General features: G+C 43.5%; 2 protein-coding genes across 5 annotated transcripts in view; one reads left to right on the plus strand and one right to left on the minus strand.

The window, feature by feature from the left end:
* PANK2 (pantothenate kinase 2) overlaps positions 1-12713 on the plus strand; it is a 29813-nt gene extending 17100 nt beyond the window's left edge. For all 3 annotated transcript variants that reach the window (XM_060079137.1, XM_060079138.1, XM_060079139.1), the window contains 4 exons: positions 86-262; positions 3761-3884; positions 6237-6362; positions 10042-12713. In XM_060079137.1, the coding sequence (XP_059935120.1) occupies positions 86-262; positions 3761-3884; positions 6237-6362; positions 10042-10092 (478 nt within the window). In that variant the 3' untranslated portion in view covers positions 10093-12713. The remainder of the gene's footprint in view (positions 1-85; positions 263-3760; positions 3885-6236; positions 6363-10041) is intronic.
* Positions 12714-14473: 1760 nt separating this feature from the next.
* RNF24 (ring finger protein 24) overlaps positions 14474-24549 on the minus strand; it is a 141430-nt gene continuing 131354 nt past the window's right edge. For both annotated transcript variants that reach the window (XM_060078189.1, XM_060078188.1), the window contains 2 exons: positions 20349-20428; positions 14474-19601 (listed from right to left, as the gene is read on the minus strand). In XM_060078189.1, coding sequence (XP_059934172.1) covers positions 19463-19601; positions 20349-20428 — 219 coding nt within the window. In that variant the 3' untranslated portion in view covers positions 14474-19462. The remainder of the gene's footprint in view (positions 19602-20348; positions 20429-24549) is intronic.

The raw sequence follows: 24549 nt of genomic DNA on the forward strand, positions 1-24549 counted from the left end.
TGAATATGGTTTTGGATTCATAAATATTACCTTCCTGTTCTTATTTTGAAAAATGTTATAATACTATGTTTGTTTTTAATCACAGTCTTGGAGGAGGAACTTTTTTTGGTCTTTGCTGTCTTCTTACTGGCTGTACCACATTTGAAGAAGCTCTTGAAATGGCATCACGTGGAGATAGCACCAAAGTGGATAAACTAGTACGAGACATTTATGGAGGGGACTATGAGAGGTTTGGACTGCCAGGCTGGGCTGTGGCTTCAAGGTAAGGGAAAGGGACGTGTGTGCTCTAAGAAATACAAGGTAATACAGTAGAATATTATCAGCCATAAAGAAGAACAAAATAATGCCATTTGCAGCAACATGGGTGGATGGACCTAGAGATTCTTATACTGAGTGAAGTAAGTCAGACAGAGGAGGACAAATACCATATGATATCACTTTATATATGGAATCTTAAAAAAGGCTACAAATGAACTTATCTACAAAACCAAAATAGAGTTACAGATGTAGAAAATAAACCTATGGTTACGGGGTGGGGGTAAGGGGTGGAGGAGGAAGAATTGGAAGATTGGGATTGACACATACACACTACTATATATAAAACAGATGACTAATAAGGACCTACTTATTAGTAGGTCCTTATTAGCACAGGGAACTCTATTCAATACTCTGTAATGGCTTATATGGGAAAAGAATCTAAAAAAGAGTGGCTATATTTATTTGTATAACAGATTCACTTTGCTGTATACCTGAAACTAACACAGCATTTTAAATTAGTTATACCCCAATTAAAAAAGAATACAGGAATCAAATATTAAGTATTGGGTATATCTTTTACCCTTTAAATAGCTTTACATACTATGAAGTCACCTGTTTAAAGTGTGCAATTTAGTAGTTTCTAGTATATTTATAGAATTTTTCAGCCATCTTCAAAATACAATTTTGGAACATTTTCATCATTCCAGAAAGAAACCTTGTATCTGTTAGCTGTCACTCTCCATTCCCCCACCCACAGTCCCTAGTAAACACTAGTCTGTTTTCTGTCTCTCTGTGGCATCATAAAATATGTGATTTTTGTGACTGGGTTCTTTCACTCAGCATAATATTTTCAAGGTTCATCCACGTAGTAGCATGAATCAGTACTTTGTTCCTTTTTACTGCAGAATAATATTATTTGTATGGATATACAGTGTTGTATTTATCCATTTATCAGTTGATTATCTTTTGTGTTGCTTCAACTCTTTGGTTTATTATGAATAATGGGGCTATAAACATTCATGTACAAGTCTTTGTGTGGACATATGTTTTTAATTCTCTTGGGTATATACCTAGGAGTGGAATTGCTGGGTCATGTGGTAACTCAGTGTTTAATCTTTTGAGGAACTGTCAGACTGTTGTCCAAAGTGGCTGTACCATTTTACAGTTTCACCAGCAGTATATGAGAGTTAAATTCTCTACATCCTTGCCAATACTTGTTATTGTCTGTCTTTTGGGTTTTAATTGCCTTAATAGGTGTAAGGGGATCTCTTATTTTGATTTGCACTTCCCTGATGACTGATGGTGTTGAACATCTTTTAATGTACTTATTGGCTCTTTATTTTCTTTGGAGAAATGTCTGTTCAAGTCTTTGCTCATTTTTTAGTTGGATTCTTTGTCTTTTTATTATTGAATTGTAAGAGTTCTTATATGTTTTGGATACAGGTCCTTTATCAAGTATATAATTTGCAAATATTTTCTCCCAGTCTGTTGGTTGTCTTTTCACTTCTTGATGGTGGCCTTTGCAGCTTAGAAGTTTTAAATTTTGATGAACTCATTCTTATCTATCTTCTCTTTCATCACTTGTGCTTTTGATGTCATGTATAAGAAATCATTGCCTAACCTAAGATCATGAAGACTGACTTCTGTATTTTTTTCTAAGCATTTTATAGTTTTTTTTTTTTTTTTTTTTGTGGTACGCGGGCCTCTCACTGTTGTGGCTTCTCCCGTTGTGGAGCACAGGCTCCGGATGCGCAGGCTCAGCGGCCATGGCTCATGGGCCCAGCCGCTCCGCGGCATGTGGGATCTTCCCGGACCGGGGCACGAACCCGTGTCCCCTGCATCGGCAGGCGGACTCTCAACCACTGCACCACCAGGGAAGCCCAGCATTTTATAGTTTTAGCTCTTACATTTAGGTCTATGATCCATTTTGAGTTCATTTTTGTGTGTGGTGTGAGGTAGAGGTTCAGATTCATTCTTTTGCATGTGACTATATAGGATATATAGTTGTCCCAGCACCATTTGTTGGATAGCCTATTATTTCCCCATTGAATTCTCTCGGCCCCTTTGTTGAAAATCACTTGACCATAAATGTATGGGTTTATTTTTGGACTCTCATTTCTATTGCATTGATCTATATTTCTATCCTTATGCCAGTACCACACTGCTTTGATTACTGTAGCTTTGTAGTACTAAGTTTTGAGACTGAGAAAAGTGAGTCCTTCAACTTAACCTTCTTTTTCAAGATTGTTTTGGCTAACCTGGGTCCCTTGACATTCCATGTGAATTTTAGGATCAGCTTGTTGATAATCTGCACCAAAAGGCAACTGGGATTTTGACAGGGATTGTGTTGAGTCTGTTAGGTCACTTTGGAAAGTATTTCCATCCTAACACTATCAGGTCTTCTGACCCAAGAAGATAGAATGTCTTTCCATTTAGATCATTGCTGTCATTTACCAATGTTTTGTAGTTTTCAGTGTACAAGTGTTATTCTCTTGTTAAATATATTCCTAAGCATTTTAGTCTCTTTGATGCTATTATAAATGGAATTGTTTTCTTAATTTCATTTTTGGATTGTTTAGAAATACAGTTGCTTTTTTGTGTATTGGGGCACATGGTTTTTAATAATAGAAAAGGCACTCATATACATGTTTGTTTACTCATTTTAGGTACTTTGTAAATGCTGTAGATTTCATTTTCTATGTTTGTAGCATCTGCTCAATGATAATCACTTCCTTTTCTGATTGGTTGGGTTTGTGATCAGGTCATAGTTATTTATATATCAATTCTGCTGGTCAGGAACTTTGAAATACCTGATCTTCTGGGGAAATCTGAAACTCTTAAATAGTTTACTCAGGGACTCAGCTGTCAGATAAAGCAGTTTACCAGATATGAATGTGACCATTGAGCTGAGTGGAACAGCTGTGCAGTTGGGGGCAAATTGCTAATTGAGGCATCTTCCTGAAACTTAGCCTGGTTGCAGAAGGAGCATGGTGCCTTCAATGGATCTGAATGTGCAAATACGTGGCATCAAAGCTAGATTTCAGTGGAAACCACAGGGAAAGCCATTTGCTCATTCAGAATGCTTGAGGTGTGGGAATTCCTTGGCAGTCCAGTGGTTAGGAGTCCGAGCTTCCACTGCAGGGACCATGGGTTTGATCCCTGGCCAGGGAACTAAGATCCCACAAGCCATGCAGCGTGACCAAAAATAAAATAAAATAAATAAAATAAAATAAAATAAAAGTTCATTAAAAAATATTTGAGGAAAAAACTAAAAACTAAACTAAAATAAAATTCTGTGTCCTATTATTTAAAAAAAAAGAATGCTTGAGTTCTTGAAGTTGCATTTCTATTTGAGCAGATGCTCTGTTATTTTGTAATAAAATGTTTGAATATTTGAACAGTGGTGCCCTGAAAGTTACTTTTGTCTTAGTAAAGTAACATTAAGTTCTGTTGAGCTGTGTTGCCTTTGGGTTAGCAATGAGATATTTTTTTTCCATCATAGCTTTGGAAACATGATGAGCAAGGAGAAGCGAGAAGCTGTGAGTAAAGAGGACCTTGCCAGAGCGACTTTGATCACAATCACCAACAACATTGGCTCAATAGCAAGAATGTGTGCCCTTAATGAAGTAAGGGGACATGGATTTTTTTAGTTGCTCTGAGGAAAATACAGAACTTACTATGTGGGCCCCGCCTTGTATACATCTGTTTTCTCTGAACAGTGCCTAAATGTAGTTGTAAGTGGTGGAGTTTGTTTCAATGGCAAAGTTAAAACGTTTCACCTGTAGATTAGTCTTAATAGATTTTTTTTTCCTTACTCAAGATAAACACTGCTACTATCTGGAAGTAGAGGGAAAAAGTAGAGGAAGGTAGGGAAGGTAGCCAGTATTGCAGATGATGGGGACTGTTGGGTGGTGGTGATGGATGGCGATGCTGAATCTAGACGCCACGCCCACTGTTGAGCTCTAGAGTCCCTGGGAATGAATCCAGAGGAAGGCACTGAAGCTGGGAGAAGACTGAGTGGGCCGAGGAATGCCCACCCTGCTCCCCCTCCACTGCAGCAGAGCTGTCTTTGTGCTTTCAGCTTCTTTACAGTGCTGCCTTGTAGCATTCAGGTCAAGCAGCATTGTACAGGGCTATGAAAGAACTAAGAATGGCCTTCCCTTGGGGATCCAGTTGGTGCAGCTTTATAGCTTATCCCTATTTATACACTTTTGTTTAAAATTATTATTTTAAATAGATAATATAAGCATGTGATTTAAAAAGGAAACCTCAAAAGGTACAAAAGGATTGTCTCATTTTTAGTTAAAAATACTGTATCAGTATGAAGAAATTAAAAATTCTTTATTTGAATATTTTAACACTTCTGTTTTCTTTGTTGCATGTTCCTTTAAGTCCTGTGCTTACGTATTTTAAGATATTTTAGTTGGTGTACATACCATTCTATGTTTTTTACTTAAGTATTATAAATTGCATGGTTGTATATTTGATTTCTTTTTATGTCATAAGTCATTCACGTAGAACTGGGCATTTGGTTGCTTGCCGATGATAGCTCTGCAGTAAAGCATTTTTAAGCGTGAAGCTGTTCCTTGGATGGATTTATTCTTGATAAGAGACTTATTCAGGAGTGAGATTTCTCATCTAAAGAGTATCATACTTATGAATTGTGATAGGTATTGCCAAGATGCTTTGCACAAGGGCTGCACCAATTTAGATTGTTTTTAGCAATGAATGAATGGATTGGTTTTACCACAACTTGACTAATATTGGGGTTAGAGTTTCAGTTAGTTGTTTGTTTTGCTAACTTTTTTTTATGGTGCCAATTTAAAATACAGTTTTATTTAAGACATTGCATTTTCCACTTAAAATACAGTGCTTATAAAGTGCAATGTTATTTCCTTTCCCTGTGTACATATTCACTGTTCAAGTATCAAGAATGCCCAGTTGTTTACTATAGCAGCTCAGCTTTAAAACTGCCTTGGAATTTGCTACACATTTGGGTCCTTCAGTGTTTTTTGTGAAACAGTGCTAAATCTATACTGGGTTGGCTTAATCAACCTCTTCAGTGGTGGGTGTGGAGGAGGCACCACCAGATGGAGGAGCTCGGCCCCGCAGGCATTCCTCCTGGTATGTATGCCTCCTGCGCTCTCTGGTACAGCTTGGTAATGATGGAGTTGCAGATTTTTTTCCAGCTCCTTCTGCTGATGTTCGAATTCTTCCTTCTCCACAGGATGTAAGATCTTGTGTCACTCAGACATCCAAGGAAGGAAGCTGCCAATATCTGGAGTTCTTTGCTAACTTTTAATGGATCTAAAATTTTACTTTTTTTGCTCACTTAGTGAGATTGAATTTTTTTGTCTGTGATATTTCTTGTATAATTTGCCTATTTGTGTTACTTTTCTTCTTTGAATTGGGTCTTAATATTTTTTACTTATCTGTATAAAACTTATTTATTTTTAAAATTTATTTAAAATTTATTTTTTATTTTTTGTTTTTATTACGGTACGCGGGCCTCTCACTATTGCGGCCTCTCCCGTTGCGGAGCACAGGCTCCGGATGCGCAGGTTCAGCGTCCATGGCTCACGGGCCTAGCCGCTCTGCGGCATGTGGGATCCTCCCGGACTGGGGCACGAACCCGTGTCCCCTGCATCGGCAGGTGGACTCTCAACCACTGCGCCACCAGGGAAGCCCTAAAACTTTTTATTTAATTGTAGTTATTGTTTGTCATATTTAATTTAAATGCTTTTCCTAATCTGTATTCTCCTGTGACATTTTCTGGCATACTTTGAAGTAGGTTTAGAGTTGTCTGGGGATCAAATTTAAGCAGCCCTGGATCAACTGGATTACATGTAAATACTTTTTTTTGATCAGCAGTCAACTTGCTACTAAAAACTATGTACATGGTACTCTCTTTGGGGTAGCTTTTATGAGAGAACAGAAATTAAGATGAAAACTAATTGCTTTTTTTTTGATGTGCTCAGAACATTAACCAGGTGGTATTTGTTGGAAATTTCTTGAGAATTAATACGATCGCCATGCGGCTTTTGGCATATGCTTTGGATTATTGGTCCAAGGGACAGTTGAAAGCACTTTTTTCGGAACACGAGGTAAGCAGACCTACTTCCTATGACACGTTACCTTCATAAACGGCATGCAGTTCATGCGCTGGAATTTGAAGCAGTACTTATTTGTTTCTGTACTTGTATAATATGGGTTAACTTTGGTCATGTTCAAAAGCTGTTTCTTACCTGATTTAATGTAAGGTGGATATTTGGTTAATTTAATTTTGAGCTTCAGCAGTTTTAAAGAAGAAAGTCTTGATGAACAGCCAGCTATATTACGATGCCATATTCTTTTCTGAACCATCCTTTATATTTTCCCCATTGCAGTTTGCACTTACTTTGTAAATGCACTTACTCTTGAGTTCTTTTTTCATTTTTTTGATGTCAGTTTTTATGTATTGATATAGTTCATGTGCCAGTTTGCCAGTTATTTAAGATGTATATTCTAAAAACAACTAGATCAGTAAAAAGCATTCCAGGATTAGAGCCACACTATCATAAGAACTTAACATATAGACAGGCTATGTGGAAAAGAATAACTGAATTGCTCAACCTGATAATCCTATTTTGGAAAGTGCCTTTCTGTTTTTCAGTATGAGGAACAGAACCAGAGCTATGGAAGGGACTTTCTCTTTCCTCCCCTTGGTTGTGGGGCAGTTGGACTCTTTAAAGTGTTAAAGTGGATTGTAGATAGTGTTATCATGAACATTTTTCAAAACTGTATTTGCATATTTACTTTAGCAGTGTTTCTATGAATTGACAGAAATCAAAGTAGGATTTGAAGTAATATGAAGAGGTTGTTTTTTCTTTTAAGGTTGCTTTAAGTTTTACGTTTTAAGTTGCTTAAGTTCATAGTTAAAACCCAAAGTGTGTAATTCCCCATATCAAAAAGCTTAAAGTTTAAGTTATCTAACTTTCTTTTTACCTCTAATCTTATTATATTAGTAAATCGGTACTGAATTAGCAGTTTCTTATACCTTTTATATGCATCTTGCTTTTTGTGATCTTTGACCTGTTTTATTTTGCTTAATATTAGAATAAAAATAAATCCTGTTTAATGTTGTATCTTAGTATAACTTGCCTCCTGCTGAGTTTCTACCTCTTTTGAACCTTTTTCAAGGCAGAATGTGGAGATTTCTTAGGTTAACTTTTTTTTTTTTAACTTACGTCTTCATATCATAATAATTACGACATGAACCCTTTATGAAGTTTTGTTTTTCCCATTTTGACTTCCTCTCTGGTTAGCCTGTTGGCTCTGTTTGTCTCTGTGTTTTCCATTTACATTCGTGCCTCTGGCTCTAATGTCGATCTCTGTACTTCTGGAACTCTGATTATTTTAGGTTCTCTGAGTCACGAAATATTCTCCTGTCTGCACACTGAAGTCAGTGTGTCTACTGTTGTGAAAGCTTTGTATAGATTATTCTCAAGCCTTTCTCTTTCATTGTTTACTGTTCTCATCTTACACTTCTTGGCTCGTAACAACCTCTGTCTTTTACTAGATAGTAGATTTTGGGTCCTCAGTGGAACTCACTATAATGGTTAACTTTATCCCTTCTTTTGTTGTAAAATAAAACACAGATACAGAAAACCACTTTATATGTAGAGCTAACTGTTACAAAGTGAACACCCTTGGGACTTCCCTGGCGGTCCAGCTGTTAAAGCTCTGTGCTTCCACTGCAGGGGGCGCAGGTTCCATCCCTGGTCAGAGAACTAAGTTCCTGCGTGCTATGGCCAAAAAATTAAAATAAATAAATAAATAAATAAAGTGAACACCCTTGAATTCTATCCTCTGGCTGTAATTGTGGGTTTCTGAGTGTGGCTGAGTCTTGCTCAGTTGTGTCCCTTCTACAGTTTCTGACTTTCTCTCATAATACATTCATGTGGCTGCTTATTTATTTATTTTTAATTTTTAATATTTATTTATTTATTTGGCTGTGTCAGGTCTTAGTTGTGGCAAACGGGATCTTCGTTGTGGTATCTTTCTTTTCGACTTGCGGGCTGTTTGTTGCAGTGTGCAGGCTTTTCTAGTTGAGGTGTGCAGGCGAGTTCATGGGCTCTGTAGTTGTGGCGCACGGGCTTAGTTGCCCTGTGGCATGTGGGATCTTAGTTCCCTGACCAGGGATTGAACCCGTGTCCCCTGTATCGGAAGGCAGATGCTTAACCACTGGACCACTGGGGAGGTCCCCGTGGCTGCTTATTTTTAAAGCCAAAAAAGAGTGAAAGGGCAGGCCTCTCTGTTGTGTGGCCGCATGTTCTTTGGAGAAGCTTTTCTTGGAAAATAGACTAAACCTTATTTATATTTCAGAGACTTCTCATATGTTCTTTTTAAAAAATATTTATTTATTTATTTATTTACGGCTGTGTTGGGTCTTCGCTACAGTGCGCTGGCTTCTTATTTTGGTGGCTTCTCTTGTTGTGGAGCACGGGCTCTAGAGTGCAGGCTCAGTAGTTGTGGCGCACGGTCTTAGTTGCTCCGCGGCACGTGGGATCTTCCGGACCAGGGCTCAAACCCGTGTCTCCTGCATTAGCAGGTGGATTCTTAACCACTGTGCCACCAGGGAATTCCCTCATGTGTTCTTCTAATCCATAGCAGGTCTTCCAGGATCTTCCCATATTCCTTTTTCAGTCACTTCTCTCTTTCTTACAGTACTTTACTGTCTGATTGCATCCTTTGGAGACATTGATGGATTCTGTATCATTGTACGATTATTCTCTGATTCCTGCTGATTTCTGCCAGTATGGGTTTTGCCTCATTTTCTTTTATGTTTAATCCTTGTTTAGGTTTCGTGTTTGGGTTGTCATGTCTTGGTTGTATTTGGCCTTGATTGCTTACTTCAGGAGATGGTCCTGTAATGTCTTCCTTCAGCTGCTGCTGCTCTGTCTCACGCCTCTGCCTTCCCCTCAGTTGCTTCTGTTCTTCAGATGTTGCTCCTCTGTCCTCGCCCTTCTCTACACGTTGCCTGGAGGTTCTGTTGTCCACTTCTCTGCTGCTCACCTCTGCCAGTACTGCTCTGACTGCTGCCCCGCTCCAACTCCAGACATCCAGTGACTTTCTGGGTGTGGCTGCTTGGCTGCCTGGGGCACCTCAGCTTTGCACATCCTGTATGGAACCCCCTTCCTTGCTCTCCACGTCTCTTGCTCCTGTGTCCTTGTTCTCTCAGGGGTGGTGTGACGGGATGTGTGGGAGGGACATCAACATCTCTGCCACCCTCATCCCCTTCTTCAGGCGAGTCTTGAACGCATCCCACCCCCTTCTTTCCACCCTCAGCCCAGCTAGCCCTCGCCCTCTGTGACCTGTCCCCGCTTCTCCTTCATAGCACTTCATGTCTCATATTCCCTTCATTCCAGAGTTGTCTGGAAATGCTGCAGGCCCCTGTTGCTTCTCACCACCTCATTCCGCAGGAGACGGCCCAGGTACCGTCCTTTACCAGGGGTAACTGGGCTGCTCTGGGCCTCATAACTTGTGGAGCCCCATTTGTGGGCTCTGGTCTGATGTGCCAGAGTGTCCTTACCCCCTGCCTGCCTGGGAGCTCTGCAGAGCTTCTCTGCTCCCAGGCTGGCCTTGGGCTCAGCAAAATGGGAGTCAGGAAATGGGTGTCAGGAATTAAGGCTGTGTTGGCTTTAATGCTAGTAATCATATTTATGGTAATTTAAATAAGTCAAAGGAGAATTGCTCTTATTTTTTTTTCTTTCTTTTTCTTTTTTTTTTTTTTTTTTTTTCCAGGGTTATTTTGGAGCTGTTGGAGCACTTCTTGAGCTATTGAAGATCCCCTGATTGTTACCTGGGGAGGGGTTCCTGGAACCTTCCACAATGGGATTTGTGGACTTGTTTTTTTAAGAGACTTACTCAGTTTATGATTGTGTACTACCTGCATCAAAGCGAGAAAGGACAAATGTATTTTTCTAAGTCATCAAGATATCTTAATAACCAGTAAGGAAAGTTATATATTAAAAAAAAAAGTGGACCATGTCGGTGAGAATTCTCTGTATTTAAGTTGCTCTTCAGTATAGCTTTGTTCAACTTGCTCTGTATTTTTGAAATTCAGCATCACTTTGTGGAGCCACTTCAGGGGAGGGGAGGAGAGCTGTTCTGTGTTCAGCGGGCTGTGGTTTTGTGTCCTGTTGAACTAGCTAAATGTAAGGCAAGCTATTGATACTATGTATTATAATCCAATCACAATTTTATCAGTGTGGCCTTGGAGATCATCTTCTGTGCATTAACTCTGGTGTGCATTTAGCTTGTGTGAACGTATTGAAAAACATGTTTCAAGGTTCTACAGACTTATTGGGCAAGTTAATTCTGTGCCTGTAACTTTAACAGTTAAGCAACTTTTGGAAGGGCAGTTCCAGCTTGTTTACACTGTAGATCCTGGGAAGGTCTGTTTGGAGGGAAAGGACTTCTCCCCTGGGCAGAATTTCCTTGGGTAGTGGAGGGATAATTGATGTGATGGAAGTGAGTAAGCTAGTAGAAAAAGCACATCTGGAAGACTAAAAGCAGACAAAGAGGGCTGCCAGTATGGACAGCTTTTCAAGGAGTGGTGGGGGGGGATCTGGTTATTTCAGGCTGGTAGAGAGGGAGGAATTGAGGTGTCCATTGATCAGCTCATGGAGAACAGGGCGGGGCTCTCCCGCCTTCTGCTCCCTGCCTTGTGCTTGCTGGAAACTGCCTGGGAGGCTGGCTCAGTTGGATCTAGTGGAGGGGCTGCGCGTGGGAGGCTCAAAAGGCTGCTTGAGGAGAGACAGGTTTCTAGATGGAGTCTTGGTAGAGGTTGGCTTCTTCCTCTGGACCGAGGAATGGAGCCAGCGTGAGCCCGTTTGCTGCCCATGGAGACCCAGGTTGACCTCTGAGGCCTTGTGGGGTCCTGCCTGCTCTCCCCGCAGTTACTGTGCTCACGAGGCTGTGCCATTGCTTTTTGTGGGTCGTGTCATGCAGCCCTTGTCATCTCCACAACTTAACAGAGGAGGAAACCTGCCCAAAGTCACACAGCTAGAATCCGGCAGAGCCCCCTTTCCTCTTGTGCCTTGAAGTCGCCTTCCACCTCCATGGATTCACCACTTCCTGCTCTTGAGAAACTGCCTCTGTGACTTCTCTTTGTGCTTTGTGCTCAGCCCATCGTTTTTACTCCAGTGAATCTCAGTTGCTAAATCTAATGGACATTTCATGTTATCATCTTCCTCAGTTCTAACACTGCAGACCCCTCCTGCTTTTCCTTCTATCTCCTAGGCCACTTTATCTCTGCCACTTTATTCTCCACTGAAGATAATTAGATATTGCTAGCCCTCATGCTCAATCCTTGATCTCCTTAAGCGGTCATCAGCACTCACCTTGACTCTGATTTCTAAGGTAGCATGTCTGGCCCAGCCCTTGCCTCTGAGCTCCAGTCCCAAGGCATTGACTGCCTTCTCTTCCCTCTTCCCCCTTCCCCTTTCCCCCTTCCCTTCTCTTCTGTATCTCCAAGGCCATCTTTACACAGAAATATCTCCATCTCTGCCCTGAAGCTCCGCCAGCATCCTCTCCCAGTTTCCTGCCACTTCACTACCTCCAGTTTGTGAGATGCATGTAAACTCAGGCTTTCGTCACCACAGCTACCACCCTGGTCTAAGCCACTGCCCTGTCTCATCTCAGCAGTTATCCCTTCCAGTCAGCCCTCCAAATACTAGCCTGAGGGTCCCATCCCACACTCCCGTTAGAGGCAGTGGGGGTGGTAGTGGCTGTGGTCATGGTCCAGGTATGAAAGGAAGGTGGTCAAAGCAAGATGGGAACAGTGGATCGTCAGGTAGAGATGCTTTAGAGGGTTGAGTTTAGAGATGTGGAGATTGGAAGTGGGGGAAGGAGGTTCTGTGAGGGCACCTAGGCTTGCCGGGGAGACTTGGTTTTGGGCTGCCTGATTTTTGATGCCAAATAGGTAGCTGGATATTTAGGTCAGAGACCTGAGAATGATGTGCGTGTAGGTGGGTAAAATGTAGGTGGGAATTTAGTAAATCCCAAGGTAGAGTGAGAATAACAAGAGATGTGCAGAGAAGGAAGAGGCTGCAAAGAACACTGAAGAGTGGTCAGAGGGGACTAGCGCAGGGGACCTGTTGCTCAGGAGACTTGAGGGGAGAGGAGCTCTCCAGGCACCTGCATTAAGAGGAGGTTTCAGAGGTGGCACAGATTTGGTTGCAGGGCCATGGATGGCCTTGAGGGGGAGCAGTTTCCCTGAAGCTATGGGGCCAAAGCTGAGCTTCAGAGTCCTAGTGAGGGTTGGTGAGTAGAAACAGTAGCTGCCACAGGATGGCTTTGGACCAGGAGATGTTTTTTTCTTCTCCCAACAGAATAGTTGGTATTTCCAGACCTGGGATATAGCTAGAGGGGTGAGGTGTGGGCCAGTTCCACCACTGCAACCCTTCTGAGCACTGGTGTCCACACTTGGGAGACTGCTTGACTGTGTCCAGCCACACCTGTGGTGCTGAGGCCAGGGTGGCAGGGGGGCCCTGGCCTCTCTGCCTTCTCCTTTGCTGTGGCCTGGTGCTCCACTCATCACCCCTGACTAGCACCCCACACCATGGGAAGAGAGAAGCCAGGCTCCTCTGTCACAATCACCTGTTGCTGTTGACCAATTCTGTTTGTTCAGAACCACCCTTCAGCTCTTGCTACATGGGCTTAAGTGGGATGTGGGTGAACAAGGGTGCGTACATGCTCAGCACAAAGTATTTTTAAAATCTTCTTTTTATTTACATTTAAGTCAATTACATGCATGTCTTATTTTTTAAACAAGAGTATTAGCAAAATGCATTAAAATTTTAAAATAGCAATTAAATATACAAAAATATATAGCTTACAAAAAACTGCGAATGTTTAAAAATATTCTGCTGCATAATTCTTAGTGTACAAACATGTCTATGAAACCTGAGGTTCAGCATTTCATAAACCTTTTTTTGAGGGAGTTATACGATACCTAGTGAATAAACCCCAATGGGCTTAAAACTATAGGACTAATATCCACTCTTCCTGGCAAAGATCTGTCAAGAGACCCAGAGATGACAGTTCAGGAACACTCTCTTGGAAGACTGAGCTGTCACCAGGAAGGACTGCCTAACACTAGCCCCATCTGCCTCTCCTGCTCTAGCGGGGGCGCCTGGGAGGGAAGGGGTGGATGGAGGGATGGTGTGCACCTGGCCCGAGACACAGGTCCGCCAGCCTTGTACTGGCCCAGGGAGCTGAGAGGGGCTTCATGGAAGAATAGACAAGTCCCTTGACACTGGTGGGGCCCACAATGTGGTTACATGTCCCTGGAGCAGGGAGGGCCTGACACTATAGCCACAGAAGTGAGCACTGGGTCGGTAAGCCAAGTGTGCTGATGCCTGGTCTAAAAGCGGAATAAAACTCTGCGTCTTGCAACAACAGTTTAGGCTCTGAAGCTGAACTGGAATAATAACATTTACTGAACAAGCCCCTCTGTTTTCCTCATGTTCCCAATCAAATGGAAGCACATTCCATGGCACGTGGAAGCCTTCATTAATCTACTAAAGGAACATGACCCAGCATTCTCCAGTTATCAACTGCAAATTTCACCAGAATTTAGACACTTTCATCTCCTTTACTCAAATTCCTAAATGCTAATGGTGAAAGACAAGAGGTTCATCAAATGACAGAAGAGTGGAGTTTCACATACAGTTCCTTTGCAAGTTTCAGGTCAGGGGCCCAAGTTGTACTTTTAATCTAGGGAATCCCTGGGCTGCTGTTCTGTGTGGCAGGATACCAGGGAGGTGGGTGAGGAATGAGAGGCACAAGTCCATGCCCCTCCCCGCAAGGCTGCCTGGAGGAAGCAGCTTTAACCTGGATCTCCTGCAGGGGCAAGAATGAACTTAATTTTTTTTGTTTTTTAAAGAAAATGTTGGTGGGATAATTTCTGTTGAAAAAATGTTGGGCGAGGAGAAACTCTATGGGAACATTTTCTTTTTAGTGTGTTCACCAAGTGTGGGAAGGGGGGCTTCCCTGGTGGCACAGTGGTTGAGGGTCCGCCTGCCGATGCAGGGGACACGGGTTCGTGCCCCGGTCCGGGAAGATCCCACATGCCGCGGAGCGGCTGGGCCCGTGAGCCATGGCCGCTGAGCCTGCGCGTCCGGAGCCTGTGCTCCGCAACGGGAGAGGCCACAACAGTGAGAGGCCCACGTACCGCAAAAAAAAAAAAAAAAAAAAAAGGAAGGGAAAGGGAGTAGGTTCATGAACTTGAACGTTCGGCCATATCTGCTGTTAATGCTGAGGCAGCTGACCACCTATTTGCTTAGCAACATCTGAGACATCTGCCCCACAAAACAAGGATGCCTCAGCCTTCAGTTACTGCTGCTTCTCAAACTCCTGCCTCAAAAACATGGGCTTGCCTAAGAAACCATGACAGTTGTAACCAGACGTCACTGCTGGGCTCTTGGTCCTCACTTGAAACTGGATTGGGAGGCTGAGGTGCAGCTGCAGCCTGTCCAGGCTCCTGCAAAAGCTGCTGCACTGTGCTGTTGCTTTTGGCTGTGGAGTCTGCTCTTGAGTGTCCTGCAACAGACTCAGAAAGATAGGCTGGAAACTGGTTGTGCTGTCTTGTTATTTGGGCATCAGTGGTTAGGGTCAGGGAGGGATTGTAGTTTGATTGGGATAGCAAACTAGAATTTCATCATGCTGCAATCAGTGGAAAATATGCCTTATTCAAAAGGAATGTGATTATAGAAATATCCCCCAATTCTGGGCTCACCTTTACAGATATTCTGACTTCTGGGATGGTTCTTCCCACATGACTAGGAATGTTCCTTGAATATACTTGTCTGGTATTACACAAGTAAAAAAGAAAAAAAATTACACACATACACACAGTTGATTCTTGAACAATATAGGTTTGAACTGAGCAGGTCTACTTACACGTGGATTTTTTTCAGTGAATACATTCTACACGATCCAAAGTTGGATGAATCCTTGGATGCCGAACCACGGATATGGAGGGCTGACTGTAAAGTTATGCGCAGGCTGTACAGGGGGTCAGCGCCCCTAACCTGTGTTGTTCAAGGGACAACTGTGTGTGTGTGTCTGTGTGTATATATAGATACACACACATACCCACACCCCATGCACATGTACATACATGTGTGTGTACTTGTACATGCATAAATAATCTCTGGAAGAATCCACAAGGAACTAATAGTGGGTGCTCAAGGGGTGAGGAACTTGGCTTGCTTGGGGGTCAGGGATGCAAGGAAGACTTAACTGTTTATGATTTGTGAACCACTTGAAGGGATTACCTATTCAAAAAATTAAGGAATATTCAGCACTGAGCAACCATGTTGGGGAGCACCGTGGGCAAAGGTAAATGGAAGTGACTAAGGAAGATAAAGGGGAAAGGGAAGGGAGCCAGGTGAACTGGGACCCAGGGGAGAGCCCCTACATCTCAGGAGGCTCTCTGCTGAGGTTGTTCCTTCAGGGACAACAGAGGAGCCCCATGTGGCCAGTTGACTAGTGTCAACTAGTAGCACCAGCCCCCATGACTCTAGGCCTGCCTGCTGGGCTCCAGACATGGTGGCCAATTCCCCACAAAAGCTGGTGGGGACACCCTTCCTACAGTCCCTGGGTGGGCGGATAAGGAAACAGGCTTTGGGAGGCTAACTTGCAGGAAGGCACGTGGCTAGTGAGTGGCAAGGGGGTGATTCAAATCAAGCTGAGCACCTTTTCTCTACAGAGCTCTGGGGATGCCTCTCTGTGTGCATTTCATAATTCCCAGAAAACCTCTCAGAAGTTACTACAGTCATTCAGGGCAGCTTAGCAGAATGGGACCAGGCCATGAAAATAGGCTTTGGAGTGGGTAATGTGGAAAGGAACAGGGTGTGAGGTCATTCGTTTGATGGATTTGAGGGGCTAGGCACTGGGGAAAGGATCTTTGTCAAGACTTGTCAAGAACAGTGTGTTTGGCAATGGTGTGAGGTCCCCTGTGTCCCTCAGCCCAGACTTCCCCATGGGCCACCAGCTCCCATCTGGCCATTACTGTCTTGTCCTGTTCCTTGGCTAGGGCCTTAACTACTAGGGATAGGCCTAACCAAATCACTGTGGCAAAGAAAAGCAACAGATGACAACTAGCATGTTAGGCCTACTCAACCAGGAATCAAGTCAGGCTGGTTTTGTTCCCTGTTCCTAAAGCCAGCTGAATTCAGCTGTACCCCTAGTAACAACTAGATAATGATTCACCCACCCATGGAGTCCAGTTGAGTCTGAGTTTTGCTCCACTAACCCACAGCACGCAACACCCAATCTCTGAGTCGCTTAAGACACATTAAGATGAAGTTAAAAAATCACATTACCTGCCAGTGGCCCAAAAGCAGACCAGAGTCCTCACATGTCTACAGATTAACAAAAGGTCAACAACTCATGGAGATAGATTTGGACAGGGCAGCCTCACTGGTCTCACTGTGAGGTGTGAGCTTGATCAAAGAGTATTAAGGGATCCTTGTTCTTTAAAAATGATTGTTTTTGAATGGAGATTTGACCTTGTCCTTCACATAAAACTGTGATTTTAATCAGAATTAAAGGAAGACATAAATTAAACCCTGGCCGTTCTCAGTTACAGCAGTGCAGCACAGGGACGTTCTGGAGGAGGACCCAGATGTGGGGAGCAAACACATTCACGTTGTGTTGCTAAGAATAATAACTCCTGCAGGTGACACTGGCCATGCTGCACTAGAAGGACACCAAGCCAAGAAAGGGAAGATGACTACAAGCAGAGCAAACACTCTTAACCCCTCCAGTGTCAAGCCCCACCTTCGAAGAGCTGGGTTTTTAAAAGCCCTGCACATGCACAAGTGTTGAGGTCATGGTGTAAAGCAGACCCATGATGGTGCCTAGGGAGCGCACAGCACTCTCAAGCTTTCCTCTAATGGATGGGCTTTGAATGTCTGGTCCAACTGGCCTTTAGCTGTGACACTGAGATGAATTAATTTGCCTCCTTACAAATAGAGGGACTTCGTGAGGCTGTCTCCTTGGTACTGATGCACTGAAAGGCTATAATCCTACAAAAGCTGTGAGATGAAATCATTTGCAGTATAGAACACAAGAATTCCTCCTTTGAAGGGAAAAGTTCTATTTCCTATTGGAACCCCATAACTAAGAGGTGACATTTGTCCCAAAGTCATTATGTGAAAATGGTGAGTGTTGGCTATGAATGAGGCTAGTCCAAAGTAAGCCTACTTCTGACATTGGTCACTGAAAACGTTTCACTATCAGCTGGGTGCTCTGCAGCATTCAACTCTGTTGTGCTACAAAATAGAGAGTGCAGAAACAGGGTGAAAGTAGGTGTACAAATAGTTCTTTTCATGGGTGCCAGACAGACTAAGGCTTTCATATAAAAATATTCCACACTTCCCTTGCCCTGTTTAAAGAAGCAGTCCAGTTAGCATACCATGAATAGGTCACACATAGGGTACAGCCAATTCCGACCAACTGGATTTGTAATTTCCCAAACTGGATTCTGCCCAGAACTTTTCTAGGCTAATGGGAATTTTCCTCCTCATCTGATCCCAGCCACCTGAGCCAAGGACAGGTTCCCTTGCCCATTCTAAGATGGTAGAGGCTGGATTCCAAGAAAATTCCTGGAGATATGCCGTGAACAGAGTAGCAAAGTTTCCTCCACTCTCTCCGTATCATGCAGGCTGTATTTCCAATGAGAAACTGCCCCCACTCATACTTGCGGGATGGAGCAGAGAGGCAAAGCTGTTGAGGAGGAGTCCCACCCCTGTGATGGAGGGAGGTGGAGAGCAGGGCTGTGGAAGAGCACTTTCTCTCTGACCCAATGCTGTTTCACATAGCTAACTTATAAAATAGTCATGAATCCTGCTGTACTCTGAGTCATTTCTAGAAAAGTTGGACAGAAAGAGCCAAAAAGCAGCATGCATTTCTCCCCTATAAAGACACTTTGAATTAGTTATCCAAGTCCAGATACTGAAGCACACACCAATGGTGAATAGCCTTGCAGGAGCTTCCTGAAACTATTCACAATTTCTAGCATTTCCCTGGCTTCAGAATTACATAGGGATCTTATTTGGGATACTTTAAATTGTTAAGTCAACGATGGGCATTTTCTTTTGAGTAGAAAGAGAGGGCAAGAGAGGGAAGAGAACAGAGAAGGATGGGGAGAAGCAAGGGGGTTAGCATCCTCCTCTCAGCTCAGCAGGGCCAAGGGGACTGGCCGTTATCAGTAAGATGCTCCTCTTTGGAGCCATATGAGGGGCTTACAGCAGCTTCCTACTGAGGCAGTGGGCCAAGACCAGCAGGTATGCTGGAACCACACTGCATATGTGGGAATGTGGGCAGCACCCTGAGGCCCCCAGGTCATACAGGGACAGCATGGGCTCAGAGGCCCACCCCCTGCTGGGGCTCCTGATGGCAGCTTGGCTGTGCCTCACTGGTGAGTAGGAGGGGAAACAAGAGGAAATGGCTTTTGACCAGACCTTTCCAAGCACATCTAATGTTTTTAGCTTAGATGATTTGATAAGCAGGTGGTGTGAACTTGAGGCAGGACCAGTGGTGACGGGTACTGCTGCTTTTTTGTAACCAAAGCCCTTGGGTTCCAAGATGGCCTTATCAAAGGGACATAACGTGAAAAGCCTTGTTGGCACTGCCTCCGGCACTGCAGCCGGTTGTTCTTGGGCTGAGGTAACCACTGTTTTTACTTGGCTGGGGCTGCTAGGAGGGTTTGCTGCTGCAAAGGCATGCGCTGTCTGCATAGAAGCTCGTGTCCACAGGGTCAGGGTGGGGGTGGCTTTAAAGACCTGCACTCAGTTCCCTTCTCTAACACTTGTGTTTCTCGTCCTTTCTGCTTGATAAAGATTCACCTTGACATGGAGATCAGTGTCTGGGAGACAGTGCAATGGAGTTAGCAAGAGACCCTCATGAGGTTCTCGAACCAAACCCGCAGGCTCATCTACTCCTCTCCTCTTGGCATGGGGTGGTGTCAGAGTGCTTTGGTTGTCACAAGACCCAGAAGTCTCGGTTCCCAGCCTAGTTGGCCCAAGAGTTCATTAGACAAAGGAAGCGGCAGCTGGTGCCCCAGGTAGTGCAGCCAACACAGAGACTGCTTGTGTTCCTCCTGGCTCCACGCAGACATTGGCTCCTGCAACAGTTTGATCCTTGTGATGAGCTATACAATGTTCTCTGCCCCGGGGAGGGGCCCCTGTGGGGGTCCACGGTCCTGCTTACTATGCAACTGGGCCAGCTGCAGAACCGGCATGTTGCACAGTGGACATACTTTGCGAACCTCCAGCCACTTAATAAGGCACCTGCAGAACGAGACACCACAAGAAGGAAGATGTCAGTCCCATGCTCGTGGCACCCCCTGCCCACATGCCTCACATGTAGAACATGTCTGTTGCTCAGAGGTGGGGACTGGAGTGAACAGCCAGGTCCCAAAGAGTTCTACCACTGGGTGGAGAATGAATTTCACCCTCTGGAGGAACCAGAGACTCCAGTTTTCCAAGAAGCTACAGTCAGTATGCTATACCCTCAGTCATCCATGACTTCTTAAAGAATGAAGTACATTGAGGAGGGTGGTGGGAAGGAGGAGAAATGAAGTTTTCTAATAGAAATACAAAACACATAAAATTGCTAGAGAGGGGGAATATTAAATATGTCTGTAGGAAGGGGGAGGAGATGGTCCCACACTACTATTTACATTCAGACTATTTATTTTGATTTAAAATAACTATGGTTTTGATTAAAATGTTTTTAGGAAAGGAAACTCTCATTGGAAAGTTCCAGTAAAACAGCTCTTTATAGCCTGGGCTCCAAGGAGGTGTGGGCTTGTCTGGGCTCTGCCTGAAGTCCGGCCTTGGTATTCACGTTCCGCCACCACTCTGATCCCTCCTAATGTCACACACACAAAACAGCCTGTAGGGCGCTCAGCTTTCTGCATTATAAACCAATCATGAAGCCATCAAGCTTGTCTGGCACTGCCCCAAGCCTACAAGTGAGTTGGTCAATGTGCCTCAAACTCAGGTCCTCTTAAATAATTCCACACCAATACTTACTTTCTGTGGAAGGCATGCTTACATGGACAAATCCCCAACTCATCTCGAGGCTTGAAGTCTTCTAGGCACACTGCACAGAGCTGAAAGACAGATTCACAGATGAGGCAAAGTATCTGCTAAGGACTCTCCCAGGCCAATGTAAAGTGCAGGCACCCGAGGCCCAGCCATTTGAAGGGACTTCCAATGTCCCACCACTCTTTAAGTGAAAGAAACAGGCTCGAATCGGCAAGGTCTTCTGAAGAAGAATCTCCTGCTCTTCCTGTCATGTGTCTTCAAGATGGAGGGCAGATGGGAGAAGACAGAAAGCAAGAGGCAGGTTCCTTTACTTCAGTCCATCAGCAGAGTGTGACTTAGGTTTATTCTCACCAGATAGACTGAGCATAATGTAATTTTCTGTGCTGTGCCAAGGGGCTGACTTTCTGCAGGGAATGCTCTGCCTGCTCAGCAGCAGGGCCCCTGAAGGGACTACTCACACCCTGGGGCAGGCCCTGGGGCTCTCCTTTCTCCAGTTTTCATAACGTGGAAACTATAATCCATGGCACAGCCTGCAGTAGTATGCTTCTTGTAGTTCCTGGGGCCCCTTATTTTGGCACTGTCCTTCTGTCAGTGTCTGTCTTTGTCTTATAAAAAGTTATTCAAGAGTCACTGAATTTAACCTTATGAAAATGTGCAGATGGGGCAGGATTGTTCTGACAGGTGGCTAGCCTCCACTGCTTGGAAAGAAGCCTTCTTCAAAGCCAGATGCTGCGTTCCAACCACTACTTGGGCACTTACCAGTGCCCAGGGACACCAAGTATCATCCCATTTACTCACTTTACAAATGGGGAAACAGAAACTCAGAGCAGTAACCATGTTGCCTGAGGTGAGTGGCCAGGTCTGGCTGGGGACCAAGGTCTGTTACACTTTCATCTGCCCAAAGCTTGCACTCCTCCCTGCTTGCTTCCCTGTCCATCTCCAGGGATCCTGGTTCAACCATCACCATTTCTTGTCCAGACTGCTGACCTGCCTCCCTGTCACCTGTTTCTTAACCTATAACAAGTAACCCAGTATTCTTAAGTTATGTGACAGGACACATGGCTTTTGGTGTCCCGTGGCCAGTGCTGTGGCTGTTGGTCTTCCAAACCCTTCTCCAGGGAGCTCTCAGGGCCTTGTGTATATAGCAGACAAGATCTTCACAGGAGGAGGAGCATGGATACCTGTCTTATCAGATTTGGCATTACTGCTGAGACAGCAGGAGAGCAGGGAGGAAGGCAGGACAGATGGCTGGCCTTGGCTCGGACACCCAAGCTGTGTGACTTCTGCCATCATGATGCCTCTCAAGCTCTGTTGCTTCATCTGTAGAGTGAGGATCCTACATACCCCCAACCCCGTGCCTGGGACTGTCATCAGCTCAGGTTGGGGGCAGGCCTGAGGAGGCAGTAAGGCAGTCTACCAATACCAGTTGTTTTTATTCATGTTTAAATTTAGTGATGGGTGTACTATTTTCAAGCCCATTTTTGTTTTCTGGAGGAAGGTTAAGAACAAGCTGTGGGTAAAGATGAGAAACTAGCGGTTCCAGCCTTGGGATGGTCTTTTTTGGGCTTCTGCTTCCCATCTGTAAAGGGAGAATGATGTTCCCACCTCCTACACTGTGTGAAAAGGTCCTCCGGCCTTAACCCAGCTTCCCTCCCAGCATAGCCTTCTGAAACGGGGTGAGGACTGCTGGCTCTGCCCTGTAGAGATTCAGTGCTGATCCTACCAAAGGGCAAGACGTTGCTTTGGTTATTTTTCCAGAATCCAAAATTAGATTTATAGCCTTTTCAAATGGAGTTACTATTAATGGCTATTACGTTCTTCTTAAAAAATTCTAAAACCATAGTCACCTGAAAAAAAAAAACAAGATAAATTCTGACGTGTTAAGCACTAAAGTTGACCAAAAGCCAAGGTCAGTCATGAAGAGAAAAGCCTTAGATCTGACTTCTTAGAAGTTCCCTCAAGGGTCAAACTAATTTTACAAATTTACAGATCATATTTTGCAAATGAGCTTTGCTTTCCAGTATTTCAACAAGATTGTTTCTCTCATTCCTTTTTAAAAATGGAGATATATAATTCACACATCATAATATTCACCCCTGTAAAGTGTACAATTCAGCAGTTTTTCATATATTCATAGAGTTGTGCAACCATCATACTAATTCCAGAACATTTTTATCATCTGCCTTCAAAAGCCCATGTCCATAAGCAGTCACCCCCCATTCCACCTTCTCCCCTGGCAACTACTAATCAACTTCCTGTCTTGATGGATTTGTTTATTCTGGTCATTTCAAAGTGGAATGGAATCATGTAATGGTATCATACAACATGTGGTCTTTTGTGCCTGTCTCCTTTCACTTAGAAAGATACCTTCAAAGTTCACTCATGCTGTAGCATGAATCAATACTTCATTCTTTTTTGTGGCAAAATAGTACTCCGTTATATGAATATACCACATTTATCCATTCATCTGTTGATGGCCACTTGGGTTGTTTATACCTTTTGGCTATTGTGAATAATCTTGCTCTAAACATTGGTGCACAAGTATCTGTTAAGAGTTTTCATTTCTCTTGGGTATATATCTAGGAGTAGAATTTCTGGGTCATATGGTAGCTCTATGTTTACCTTTTTGAGGAACTACTAAACTGTTTTCCAAAGTGGCCAAACCATTTCACATTCTCACCAGCAGTGTATGAGGGCTCCAATTTCTCCATATCTTCAGGTTATTATTATTGTCTCTTTGATTATATCCATCCTAGATGGTATGAAGTGACATCTCATTGGGGGTTTGATTTGCATTTCCCGAATGACTAACAATGTGCTTACTGGCCATTTGTATACCTTCTTTGGAGAAACGTCTTTTCAAATTCTTTGCCCGTTTTTTAGTTGGGTAATTTTTCTTTTTATTATTGAGTTGTGAGACTTCTTTATATATACTAGACACAAATCCCTTATCAGATAGCCAACTGATTTTGACAAAGGTGCAAAAGCATTTCAATGGCAGAAGGACAGCCTTTCCAACAAATGGTGTTGGAGCAATGGGACATCCATAGGCACCAAGAAACCAAAAAAGATTGATAAACTGGATTTCATCAAATTTAAAAACTTTTGCTCTGCAAAAGATCCTGTTAGGATAAAAAGACTGGGACAAAGTATTTGCAGATCTTTTTATTTTGTAGGCTTTTTATTATTGAGTTGTAAGCGTTCTTTATGTATTCTGGATACCAAACTCTTATCAGATGTAAGATTTGCAAATATTTTCTCCCTGTGGTTTGTCTCTTTACTTTCTTCTTTTTTTTCAATGTCTTAAAAAAATATTTTATTTATTTGGCTGCATCGGGTCTTAGTTGTGGCACGCAGGATCTTTCGTTGTGGTGAGTGGGCTTCTCTCTCTAGTTGCGGCGTGCGGGCTCCAGAGTGCACAGGCTCAGTAGTTGCAGCGTGTAGGCTCTCTAGTTGTGGCGTGTGGGCTTAGTTGCCCTGTGACATGTGGGATCTTAGTTCCCCCATCAGGGACTGAACCCGTGTCCCCTGCATTGGAAGGCAGATTCTTAACCACTGGACCACCAGGGAAGTCCCTGTCTCTTTACTTTTTTTTTTTTTTTTGCAGTACACAGGCCTCTCACTGTTGTGGCCTTGCCCGTTGCAGAGCACAGGCTCTGGGATGCGCAGGCTCAGCGGCCACGGCTCACGGGCCCAGCCGCTCCGCGGCATGTGGGATCTTCCCGGACTGAGGCATGAACTCTCAACCACTGCGCCACCAGGGAAGCCCCTCTTTACTTTCTTGATAATGTCCTTTGAAGCACAAAAGTTTTAAGTTCTGATGAAGTTCGATTTATCTAGTTTTTTCTTTGGCTGGTTGTGCTTTTAGGTGTTGTATATAGGAAATCATTGTCTAATCCAAAGCCACGAAGATATATATTTATGTTTACTTCTAAGAGTTTTGTTATTTTAGTTGTTACATTTAGGTCTTTGATTCATTTTTGAGTTCCTTTGTGTATGGTGTGAAGCAGGGCTCCAATTTCATTCTTTTTTGTGTGGTTATCTAGTTATCCCAGAACCATTTGTTGAATAGACTACTCTTTTCCTATTGGATGTCTTGGCACCCTTGTTGAAAATCAGTTGACCATAAATGTATGGGTTTATTTCTGAACTCTCGTTTCTATTCCATTGATCTGTATGTCTGTCT

Source organism: Mesoplodon densirostris, chromosome 16, assembly GCF_025265405.1.
Source record: "Mesoplodon densirostris isolate mMesDen1 chromosome 16, mMesDen1 primary haplotype, whole genome shotgun sequence".
Classification (NCBI taxonomy): Eukaryota; Metazoa; Chordata; class Mammalia; order Artiodactyla; family Ziphiidae; genus Mesoplodon; species Mesoplodon densirostris.